The 12,882-nt window shown below is 35.5% G+C and overlaps 1 protein-coding gene across 6 annotated transcripts in view; it reads right to left on the reverse strand.

Annotated features, from left to right (window-relative positions):
* The window catches only part of WDSUB1 (WD repeat, sterile alpha motif and U-box domain containing 1), a 62,660-nt gene that overhangs the window by 24,171 nt on the left and 25,607 nt on the right, over nucleotides 1-12,882 (reverse strand). For all 6 annotated transcript variants that reach the window (XM_042994533.1, XM_042994534.1, XM_042994535.1 and 3 more), the window contains 4 exons: nucleotides 6,590-6,623; nucleotides 5,175-5,215; nucleotides 4,988-5,094; nucleotides 3,889-4,068 (listed from right to left, as the gene is read on the reverse strand). In XM_042994533.1, the coding sequence (XP_042850467.1) occupies nucleotides 3,889-4,068; nucleotides 4,988-5,094; nucleotides 5,175-5,215; nucleotides 6,590-6,623 (362 nt within the window). The remainder of the gene's footprint in view (nucleotides 1-3,888; nucleotides 4,069-4,987; nucleotides 5,095-5,174; nucleotides 5,216-6,589; nucleotides 6,624-12,882) is intronic.

The raw sequence follows: 12,882 nt of genomic DNA on the forward strand, positions 1-12,882 counted from the left end.
ACAATAAATCTCACTAAGGATATCCTATTTTCTATGCTTTCTCAGTAGGATTTCATTATAGCATGTTAATAGTAGTGTCTGGTTATTAGTTTTATTACAGCATGACATTAAGTCTTCAAACTAGGGGCGCCTGGGTGACTCAGTCGGTTGAGCACCCAACTTTGGCTCAGGTCACAATCTCACAGTTCGTGGGTTCAAGCCCAGCATCAGGCTCTGTGCTGACAGCTTGCTCAGAGCCTGGAGCCTGCTTCAGATTCTGTCTCCTTCTCTCTTTGCCCCTCCCCCACTCACGCTTTGTCTCACTCTGTCAAAAATAAACGTAAAAAATAAAAAAATAAAAACAAAAGACTTCAAACTATTTTTGATAAGGATCTAGTCTCCAGAACATAATAAACAACTCTTACAACTCAACAACTTAAAGACAAATAAACCAGTTTAAAAATATTTTTAACAATTTTAATTCTCAGACATTTCTCTGAAGAAGATACATAAATGGTCAATAAGAACTTGAAAAAATACTCCATATAATTAGGTAAACACAAACCCAAACCACAATCTAATACCACTTCACATCTACAAGGGTGGCTATAATCAAGGTGACAGGTAATAACAAGTACTGAGAAAGAGGTGAAGAAACTGGAAACCTTACATATTGAAGCACTTACACATACAAAACATGGATGAACCTTGACAGCATTATGTTACATAGAAGAAGCCAGATACAAAGGGCACCTACTGTATGGTTCCACTTACAAGAAATATCCCAAACAGACAAATCCATAAAGACAAAGTAGATTAGTGGTTGCCAGAGGCTAGGGAGAGAGAATGGGGTTCTTTTGAGGGGATAAAAATGTTCTGAAAATAGACAGTGTTGTTGATGGTTATAAAACTCTATGAATACACTAAAAACCACTGAATTATACACTTAAGGAAAAATGACTTGTATACTGAAAATGACAAAGCATTTTTAAAAGAAATCAAGAGGGGCGCCTGGGTGGCTCAGTCGGTTAAGCGTCCGACTTCGGCTCAGGTCACGATCTCGCGGTCCGTGAGTTCAAGCCCCGCGTCGGGCTCTGGGCTGACGGCTCAGAGCCTGGAGCCTGCTTCCGATTCTGTGTCTCCCTCTCTTTCTGCCCCTCCCCCGTTCATGCTGTGTCTCTCTCTGTCTCAAAAATAAATAAACGTTAAAAAAAAAAAATTAAAAGAAATGAAGAAGACCTGAATAAACTGAAAAACGTCCTGTGCTTATGGATTGGAAAACTTAAGATGACAATAATCCCCAAATTAATTCACAGATTCAATATAAGCCCTATCAAAATTGGCTTTTTTTTAATGTTTATTTTTGATAAAGAGCAAGTGGGGGAGGAGCACAGAGAGAGGGAAACACAATCCAAAGCAGGCTCTGCACTGTCAGCTCAGAGCCTGATGCGGGGCTCAAACTCACAAACCACGAGATCATGACCTGAGCTGAAATCAAGAGTTGGACACTTGGGGCACCTGGGTGGCTCAGTCAGTTAACTGTCCAACTTCAGCTCAGGTCATGATCTGGTGGCTCATGAGTCTGAGCCCCACGTCAGGCTCTGGGCTGATAGCTCAGAGCTGCTTGGAGCCTGCTTTGGATTCTGTGTCTCTCTCTCTCTCTCTGCTCCTCTCCAGCTTGTGCTCTCTCTCTGTCTCTCAAAAATAAAATAAACATTAAAAATTAAAAAAAAAAAAGAGTTGGGCACTTAACTGAGCCACCCATGCAACAGCAAAATAAGTGGCTTTTTAAGGAGTGCACTTCTGATGAGCACCAGGTGTTGTATGGAAATGTTGAGTCACTATATTGTATACCTGAAACTAATATTATACTGTGTTAACAGGAATTTAAATTAAAACTTAAAAATAAATAAATTAGTTAATTAAATAAATCCACCTGATTTTAAACAGAAATTGACAAGTTGATTCTAAAATTCATATGGAAATGCAAGGGACCCAGAAAAACAAAACCAATCTTGAAGAAGAAAAAAAAAAAGAGGACCCACACTTTTCAATTTCAAAACCTACTACAAAGCTACAGTAATTAAGACAGTGTGAGTGTAAGAATCGACAAATATGTCAATGATAGAATTGAGAATCCAGAAATAAATCCTCACATTTGTGGTCAATTGATTTTTAACAAGGGTGCCAAGACAATCCCAAAAGGCAAGAATAGTCTTTTCGACAAATTGTGCTAGGACAGCAGCTGGATATCGACATCTGAAAGAGTGAAGCTGGACCCCTATACTCATACCATATCCAAAAATTAAGTCAAAATTGATCACACACCTAAATGTAGGAGCTAGACGTATAAATTCATAGAAGAAAAACAGGTTTAAATCTTTGAGACTTAGAATTAGGCAATAGTTTATTAGGTATGACACCTACAGCCTAAGCAACAATAGGAAAAAAGATAAATTGGACTTCATCAAAATTTTTAAATTTCTGTGCTTCAAAGGGCACTATCAAGCAAGTATAAGGCTAACCTACAGAAAGGGAGAAAATATTTCCAAATCACATATCTAATAAGAGCCTCATACCCAAATTTATATAAAAAATAATAAAAAGACAAATAACCCAGTTTTTAAAATGGCCAAAGGATCTTAACAGACATTTCCACAAAGAAGATCTACAAATAGCTAACAAGCATATGGAAAGATGTTCAACATCACCAGTCATCAGGAAATGTATACTGAAATCATAATGAGAAACCACTAGGATGGCTATAATTAAAAAAACACATGTTGATGAGGATGTGGAGAAATCGAAATTCTTGGGGTGTCTGGGTGGCTCAGTCAGTTAAGTGTCTGATTTTGGCTCAGGTCATGATCCCCGGTTCACAAGTTGAACTCCCGCATCAGGGGCTCTGTGCTGACAGCTCAGCGCCTGGAGCCTGCTTCAGATTCTGTGTCTCCCTCTCTCTCTGCCACTCCCCTGCTCGCACTGACTGTCTCTCTCTCTCTCTCTAAAATATACAGACATTAAAGAAAATTTAAAAAAAAAGAAAAGAAGAGAAACTGAAATTCTCATATATAGCTGGTAAGAACATAAAATAGCACAGCTGCTTTGGAAATAGTCTGGCAGTTCCTCAAATGTAAGCACAGAGTTACTATATGACCCACGAATTCCACTCCCAATTATACACCCAAGAAAACTGCAAACAGATACTACACAAAAGCGTGTACACAAATGTTCAGAGCAGCATTATTCACAATAGTCAAAAATGGAAACAATCTAAATTCAATCAACTGATAAATGGATAGCAAAAAGTGATAAATTTATACTGTGAAATATTAGTCGTAAGAAGAAATGAAGCACTAATATATGCTATAGCATGGATGAACTCTGAAAACATGCTAAGCCAGAAAAGGCAGCATATTGTATGATTCCATTTCTATGAAATGTCAAGAAGAGGCAAATCCTTAGAGACAAAATGCAGATTAGTGGTTGCCAGGAGCTAGAAAGAAAGGGAGAGGAGTGACCGCTCATGAGCATGGGGTTTCTTTTTGAAGGGATGAAAATGTTGTGTGATTAGACAGTGGTGATGGCTATACAACTCTGTGGATATACTAAAAATCACTGCATTGTACACTTATAAAAGGGTGAGTTTTATCATGTGAATCACATCTCAATTTCTAAAATAAATACATTTTGAAAATTAATTACAAGGTGGCTTTAGTTACTTAAAGAAATACCACATAACATTTCTTTTCCATAATCTAACCTACATAATCCTTCTCTACAAAGAAATATACCAGCATAATTACTGTGCCAGAACAGTAAGAGGAAAGCATTAATACAACTGAAACCAATTTCAGAGTAAATTATTAAAAGTCGCTTTTAAGAATGCCCATCTTCCACTAATCTTACCAATTTTCAAATCATCAGCCAGACTTTCTTTGGTGAGATTCAACAATTCTCTTCCATCAATGTTATTCATTTTGAAAATACCAACAAGGTCATTTAAACCTTGGGCACAAAGCCACACTGAAACATCATCCTCTGACCAGTCTTCAGGAAATTGCTTCGCCTCGTCTTCTGTGCTCCTTGCTTAAAAACAAACCCACAAACAGAAAGGCAGGTAAAATAACAATGAAGGAAAGTATTGCCTTTATGAATATTCTCACTGAGAATTAAAAGCTAAATAAAATTTCCTTAAAGCTGTGTTTTAACAACCTTTTAAGAAATTTCAAAAAAATCAAATAACACTATGTACAGTTACAATATTATTTAATACTATATTAAATACTACTCTCTTGGAACTTTTCAGTCTAGAAAAACAATTTTTTATTATATAAAATTCATATCAGCAAAAGTACTCTGCTCTATCGTCTGCATATCAGCACCACTATTCAGTTAATTCTGACAGTAATAAAAGTAAAATTCCTAAATTATGTGTCAACATTGCTTGATGAGGCCAAAAATAAAACGAACAAAGTAAAACTCTGCTTTCTATTTTGTTCTCAGGCTATATTTATCTGAAAAAACAGTATACGTACAAATAAATAGCTTATAAAAAAATTGGGAGGTATGATTTCCATGAATATGCTCCTAAAAGGATTTACCAACAGGTTTAACATATATAAACTACTTGAAACACTAGATTCTCTAAAATTATTTTTAAATTATACATTCGGATATACACTTCATATTGAGAAAAAGCAAAGTGAGTAATTTGTTAAAAATTTATGTGATTTAAAAAAAATTTTTTTTAATGTTTTTTTATTTTTGAAAGAGAAAGACAGAGTGTGAATGGGGGAGGGGCAGAGAGCGAGAGGGAGACAGAATCTGAAGCAGACTCCAGGCATCAAGCTGTCAGCACAGAGCCTGACTTGGGCCTCAAACTCGTGAACCATGAGATCATGACACTTAACTGATTGAGCCACCCAGGTGCCCCCAAAAATTACAGGATTTTTAAATTTAATGGTGAATGGGATTGAACTGGGTTAAATATGATGCCCTTACTAACCTTGGCAAGGTGTTTCCAGATCAAATTGCCAGATGTTCACTGTTTTGTCCATTGAACCAGTAGCAAGTAAAAGGATATTGGGTGCAAAGGCACAAGTTGTGACATACCTAATTAATAAAAACAACTATTATGTATCCTCAGACTAATTTTTTTATTATATTAATACAAAATAAGGTTAAGTTCAGACCTGGTGTGCTGAGTCAATGTGTGAAGTATATTCTCAGTATTCTGAAAAACAATAAAAACAGCTTTATATTTGCTCAGGCAGGAGTAAAGTTACTGATAAAGGCTCATTTGACATAAATAGTTTATATGATACCAGTATTTTATTATAATTAGTCACTAATGTAAGTTGAAACTTTACCCAAAAAAAAGAGAACAGCCTCTATAACTAATAATATTATCAGGTACTTATTTCACTCTCAGTAATTAGCACTGTTGTCTGCTGACCACCCTCCTAGAAATTTTTAGTATAATAGATCCTGGGCTTCTGCTGATGGTTTTGAATTTACTAACAGTAGCCTAAACATCTATTACATGAAATGACCTGTATTTTTGCTATGGCATTTGACTTGTACCCAACTGCAGGACCGGTGAAGAGAAATTAGTCACTTAGATTTTGAGTACACTTAGCTGGCCATCTAGCATCTAGATGTATTTATTAATTTTTAAAAAGTGAAGTGTAATTAACAGTGTTATATTAGTTTCAAATGTACAATTAGTTGTATTTAGCTGAGATTCATATACATATTTTATGGAGGAAGTTTAGTGTTCTAGCTATTCTTGTGAATGTAAAATCTTAAGCAAATTTGTTGAGAAACATTCAGGATCTACTTCACCCAGTTTGTATTCTTTTCCATCTCCTGCCAGAGCACTCCTCGATTTGAATTCCCACATAGAAGACTAGTTTAGATTCCTTGCTTGACCGACTACACTTTGATGATTAACATCTCTGGTTCATTTGCTAGCACGCTGCAGCCTGAATTCCATCATTGTAAGGCTCCATTCAACATGGATTTCTCTTGAAGAATATTTTCATCAACCACATCTTTGCTACATGTAAAATGTTCATTTTTTTTTTTTCATACTCATGCAACTCGGTCTTTATTCATATGGCTCTACCAAAAACTGCCATTTTCCCAAGTCTATTAAAACTTACTCTTCCTTCTATCAGTCTCTAAAGCCAGCCAGATCTCTACCAGTGGTAGGCCACTTTCAGCACACCCATCCACAACCCTGGGGTAAATATTCATTCTTTGCTATTACGGAAACCTGGTAGAAAAATTTAAGAAAAATCAATTTGAAGTGTTTTTTTTTTTTTTTTTGGATATTGGTGCTCTTTAAATCTGTATTTTCTTTGATCAGATTAATCATCTATCTTAGACATCTATCCATCTTAAAATCATTACTGAAATATTTAAGGGCCTGTCCCAGAACCAATAACTTGCATAACTATCTTAGCACTTTTGAAAATGTATATTCTTAGGCACTCTAAAAAGAAAAGAAAGTATTTTATCCATCTTGCCTAACAAAACTTGAAGTTCAGTACCCTAATAAACATAATTTACGCATATCACACATGCAAGATTTTGAAATACTTACAGTATCATACACTATGACAGATTTATCCACTGATCTTTAAAAGAAAAAGGAAATTATGGGTGAGAAGTTCTATAAAAACCAGGTAGTTATTAATATTTTTAAATCATTTAAATAACTTTTTTAGAAAAGGCTGAGATACTGATATACAAACATTTAGAATGCAAGCTTTTTGTCCATATGTATGAACTTTTATTCAAGACTACTTGCCACATATAAAATTTTTCAGAAAATTATAAACTTTATTAAATACTAGTTTATTAATACTTTATTAACACTAGTATATGCTATTTATACCATCTAGCCATAAACAGAGTAAGCATTTATGATGTATAAATAAGACATAATCCCATATCAAGTTAATAACTCAAAGGGAAAAACCACTATAAGGGAAAGCTATTTATAATTGACCCTCAAACAATGAAGGGATAGGGGCACTGATTCTCCTCTTCCCCATGCAGTTGAAAATCTATGTATGAGAAAGACAGATACCATAGGATTTTTACCCATATATGGAATTTAAGAAACAAAACAGATGAACATAGGGGAAAGGAAAAGAGAGACAGAGAGAGAGAAGAAAGCAAACCATAAAAGACTTAACAATAGAGAACAAACTGAGGGTTGATGGAGGGAGGTGGGCAGGGGATGGGCTAAATGGGTGATGGGTATTAAGGAGGGCACTTGTGTTGAGCACTGGTTGTTATATGTAAGTGATGAATCACTAAATTCTACACCTGAAACCAATATTACCATATATGTTAATTTCTAACTAGAATTTAAATAAAGACTTGAAATAAAAAACAAAAATTTAAAAATAAAAACTGTGCAAATGTATATCAGGCTATATGGATATATGCATAAATACATGTATGAATCACAAAAATATTCTTGTCAAAAATGATACTATGAGCTACAATTCAAATTTCATTTAAGAAAAAAGAAAATCCACGTATAACTTTTGACTCTTCAAAAACTTAACTACTACTAAGCCTCCTGTTGACTGGAAGCTTTACCAACAACAAATAGTTGATTAACACATATTGTGTATGTTATATGTATTCTATACTGTATTCTTACAATAAAGCTAGAAAAAATAAAATGTTAAGAAAATCTTAAGAGAAAATACTGTACTGTACCAAAAAAACTGCATATAAGTAAACCCATGCAGTTCAAAACCATGTTGTTCAATGGTAAACTATACTTGTTACTTGGTTTTTGTTTCAAACATCATTGTTCTTTATCATTAATATAGCCATGACTTAATTACCAACCTCTCTCTCTACACACACACACACACACACACACACACACACACACACACACACACACGTCTTGTGACTCATTTCTGAAAACTGTAATTCTAAACTTGGTATGAGCTCTGCAAGGTTTCTTTTAATAGTATAAAATTAAAAACAGCCATCTGGGATTATTCTGGTGGTAAAAAGAAAATCATCAAACAAATAAAAATGCAAACATTGTAACAAAGTACATAATTAACAATAGATAAATGTGTTTCTGCATAGTATCTTCCCTCTTTAAAAATATATATGATGCTATATATATGCTACATGCTACACCATGATATATGCTACAAGGTAAGATAATACAACAATATAAGTGTTACTAATGTCTGTACAACTTTAATAATATTTATAGTTATTATTATTAAAAGATAGCTGATAAGAGACCACAGGAGTCATACCTACTGGAGGGCTTAAAATTCCTTGTTTAGTGTAAGTTATCCAGGGTAGAGGATGGATTTTGACTGCAGAATCTTTGTTATAAGTCCAAAATAAGAATTACACTTTAAATGTTCAAATGTAAAATAAAATACAAGAAAGTGGGAAGCACACAGAATGCTTTCTGGATGTAAAAAACAGTTACAGCATTAAATGTTAAATTCCAGCCAAAAAACACTGAAAATATTAATTAGCAGCTAACATTATTTGAGTACATATATACTAAACATAACTTGTGGATACTCTTATTGAGTCCTAAATTCCTCAAGGTACAAGGTATGATTATCAGAATATATAAAATTCTTAGGGAAAACTTTTACTTCTGAGCAGCCTAAAAAAGAAAACTAAAAGGAAATTCCACCTTCTTTTTTTTTTTTAATTTTTTTTTTTTTAACATTTATTTATTTTTGAGACAGAGAGAGACAGAGCATGAACGAGGGAGGGTCAGAGAGAGAGGGAGACACAGAATCTGAAACAGGCTCCAGGCTCTGAGCAGTCAGCACAGAGCCGGACGCGGGGCTCGAACTCACATACCATGAGATCGTGACCCGAGCCGAAGTCGGACGCTTAACCGACTGAGCCACCCAGGTGCCCCGGAAATTCCACCTTCTTAACTACACATAGTGCAATTAAAACTGACTCATCCTAATACTATAGCACTTGAAAAGTTGGATCATCATTAGTAATCTTTATGAGCATCTTATATTGGGAAGACAGAAATAAGGACAACAAGCAAGAGTTCACATACGAGAACAGCATGAAATAAGGCCGAAAATGTAGACTAGAACAAAAATACAAAGTACCCAAGAAATGTAGGCAATCCTGTAGGCAACAGATAGTCAGCCATGAAGGCAATGGAATAGGTTCACTTGATATTGAGGTAAAAAAAAAAAAAAAAAAAAAGTGAATCTGAGAAGCATAAGGCCAAACATTAAGATCTCCTAAGAGTCTAAACATCCAACCAAGAAGAATAGAAATTATGAATGAAGATGTGTGGACTTAGGAAGATAGAAAAGATTGTCAACTCACCTCCTATAACCTCTAATTTGACTAATGGGATTCAAAGAAAGATACCATAGGATTTGATAGCTGATTACATTTAGTGGAAGGAAATTAGAGTTAGGAAAAAAATAATAGTTTTTAATATTTGAGATTTGAGTTGGAAAGACCAGGAGAATAACAGAGCCACTGTAAACAGACACAAAATAAAATACTTTGAAATCACTCAAGCAATATAAAACCTCAAAATATTCCCTAAATTGAACCTGAACCAACACTGAACAAGAAGTCCAATTGTCTGGTGCCCCTGGTTATACATTTCCTGCCTGCTTTATGTAACTCTTTCCCCAACTTTTCATATCTACATTCCACCACAATCTGCCCTGTCACTTTACGCCCAGGTTTCCTTATAAAAGAAGTATTAGTTTTCAAGCCTTTTGATACTGCATTCCTTCAGTTTTGTGGCACTCTAAAACCTCAACTCCGCTCACTCAAGACTACAAGACAAACATATCAATTATATCTAGACGGTTACTGGGTGAGAGCAATACTACATATTGTTATGTGTTTGATATTGAAGAGCATACATAGACTCATGGGTGATCAGTGACATTATGACGTACAGCCACCCATATCAGAAATCACCAAAGCATTTTAATCTAAACTAGCTTTATACAATGGCAAAAAAAAAAAAAAAAAAAAAAAAAAAAAAAAACAAACCCTAATCAAATGAAATTACCAACATTTCTTTAGGTCAAGTGTGTTCCTAAGTTTTAAAGATTTATTTTACACTCAAGCATTTTTATTTTAAATGTATTTACCTATGGGGGTGCCTAGTGGCTCAGTGAGTTAAACATCTGACTCTTGATTTCGGCTCAGTTCATGATCTCTGGGTTGTGAGATCAAGCCCCTCATTGGACTCGGTGTTGAATGTGGAACCTGCTTAGGATTCTCTCTGCCCCTCCCCTAATCATGCTCGCTTGCTCTCTCTCTCTCTCTCAAAAAAAAAGGGAGGGGTAATTATCTATGTTTCTTCTCACTCATAAAGTATTTGAAGTCTCTTACAAGATGCAGCAAAAACAAGGTAAAAATTATATGAGGAAACTGGAGACGAAGAGAATACAAAGATGAGGTGAGGAAGAAAAAATAAAGATAAAGATTAAAAATAAAAATATACGTCATAAAATCCAGTCCACCTTGCCACAGGAGGGCTGCAAGTTTGGTTCTGAGCTTCTTTAGCAATTAAAAAAAATGTAGAAACACAAACTCAAAGTTTGGAAAAGAGACATCAATTCCTCAGACTGAGACCTGAAAGAACTATTTTCCCCAAGGTGTTTACAGAGAGGATACTATGACAAAAAGTCCTCAACAACTGTTTCAAAGACACATGGTTAATTTCAAACATTTATTTTATAATACCCCTCAGTATAGGCCAACGGTTGAAACTTCAAGCAGAAGTCAGAAAATGAGGAAGTAAAATGTTATGTAACTGCCCAATGTTTTACATTACACAAAAAATAATATACATAATGTTTAATAAACAATTATTATGCCCCCAAAATAAATAATGCTTTGCTGGAATTTTTTTTTTTTTTTTTTTTTTTTTTTATTTTGAGAGAGAGAGCACACAGCAGAGGAGGGGCAGAGAGACAGGGAGAGAGAGAATCCCACATCAGTGCAGAGCCTGACACGGGGCTCAATCTCATGAACCAGGAGATCATGACCTGAGCAGAAACTAAGAGTCAGACATTGAACTGGCTGAGCCACCCAGGTGCCCCCAGCATTTTCTTATTTAAGCTTCATAACAATCTTATGAGGAAAGTGTTATTATTTTCTCTATTTTATAATTCAGAGAAATGAAGTTGAGATAAGATATGGAATTAGAAACTGTTCAAGGTCACACAGCTAGTAAATGGCAGGACTGGGATGAAAACTAGTTCTATGTGATCCCAAAACCCAACTTTTTGCATTTTACTTCCTAGAACATCATCCCCCATGAATGTATTAACATTAAAATTGATTCATAATGGGAATGGTTTTAGCCTAAAAACACATAAGGCAGATGACATGGCCATTCATATTTCATTAAAGCTTTCACAAGACATCTAATTTAAAGCAATGCAATATCTAATTTTATCTTTATCTATTGATAAATCGCCATCATGCACTTTTAGGCTACTAAATGTACTGACCTGTTCTATAGGATTATAAACAATGTTGTAAAGAGATAGAGGGGAAAAGATGATTTTGGAAGAGTGATCTCAAGCCTTATTCTAGTCATTACTGAGCAAGAGAAGGTTGTTTGTTATAGCCACTCCAAATTCATGACAATAAAACTCTATCCTTTACATTTACAAAATAGATAAAATATAAACAAACATCTTGTTGGATGAAAGGGTACATTTCTCAGCCTTTCTGGAATAAGGTTCCTGGTCTTATTCCTCTCCTGCTTAGCAGAAAAAGAATGAAAGATGACTGGAAAGTTTGGGGGAAGACATTAGGCCATTTGGCCCAGACCCTTCTGGATTTTCTCTTTTACCTGATCTGCCTCTGCAGGGGAAGTCTGCAGTGGTGCTGGCTGCCCAAGAGCAGTGAGCAAGTCAGCTGCAAATCTACAGACATGTCATCCAGTCTGTCCTGTAGTTCTCTGTCACTGGTTTCCGACTCAAGAAGAAGAAAAGGGTGGGCACCTGGGTAGCTCAGTAGGTTAAGCATCCAACTTTGGCTCAGGTCATGATCTCACAGTTCATGAGTTTGAGTCCCACACTGGGTGCTCTGCTTTCAGTGCGGAGCCTGCTTATGATATATTCTCTCTCTCTCTCTCTCTCTCTCTCTCTCTCTCTCTTCTCTGCCCCTCCCACGCTCATGCTCTTTCTCTCTCAAAAATAAACATTTTAAAAATTTTTTAAAAGAAGGGCGCCTGGGTGGCTCAGTTGGTTAAGCGGCCGACTTTGGCTCAGGTCATGATCTTGCGGTCTGTGAGTTCGAGCCCCGCGTCGGGCTCTGTGCTGACAGCTCAGAGCCTGGAGCCTGTTTCAGATTCTGTGTCTCCCTCTCTCTGACCCTCCCCCATTCATGCTCTGTCTCTCTCTGTCTCAAAAATAAATAAACGTTAAAAAAAAAAAATTTAAAAAAAATTTTTTTAAAAGAAGAAAAGAGGGTTTTATCTATTGAACTCTAACAACAATGAGCATTTTAAAACTGGTTTCCAAGGAATCCTACCTACTAGAACTGAGAATTTATGGAAAGTGGCAGCCCTATTTGAATTAGGAAGACTGATCTTTCCTGCCTGAACAAAAGCTATATGTTTGTTTTATCTGGTTGATCAAGAGAAGTAGGGTAGAACAAAAGACAAATTCTGCCAAAGGCCTAGAGGAAAATTATTAGAAGAGAGATGCAGAGAAAGATGGAATAAATTCCTACGTATTTTGTTCCATCGTGGGTGATGCCATCATAGCTCTGAGAACTAATGAAATATGTGAAGCAGACATGAGAACCCATGTATCTTCTGCTAGCCCAGATATTGAAGAGATTTTAAATAATGTAAAACAATGCCAC

The sequence above is a fragment of the Panthera tigris genome, chromosome C1 (genome assembly GCF_018350195.1).
Source record: "Panthera tigris isolate Pti1 chromosome C1, P.tigris_Pti1_mat1.1, whole genome shotgun sequence".
NCBI lineage: Eukaryota > Metazoa > Chordata > Mammalia > Carnivora > Felidae > Panthera > Panthera tigris.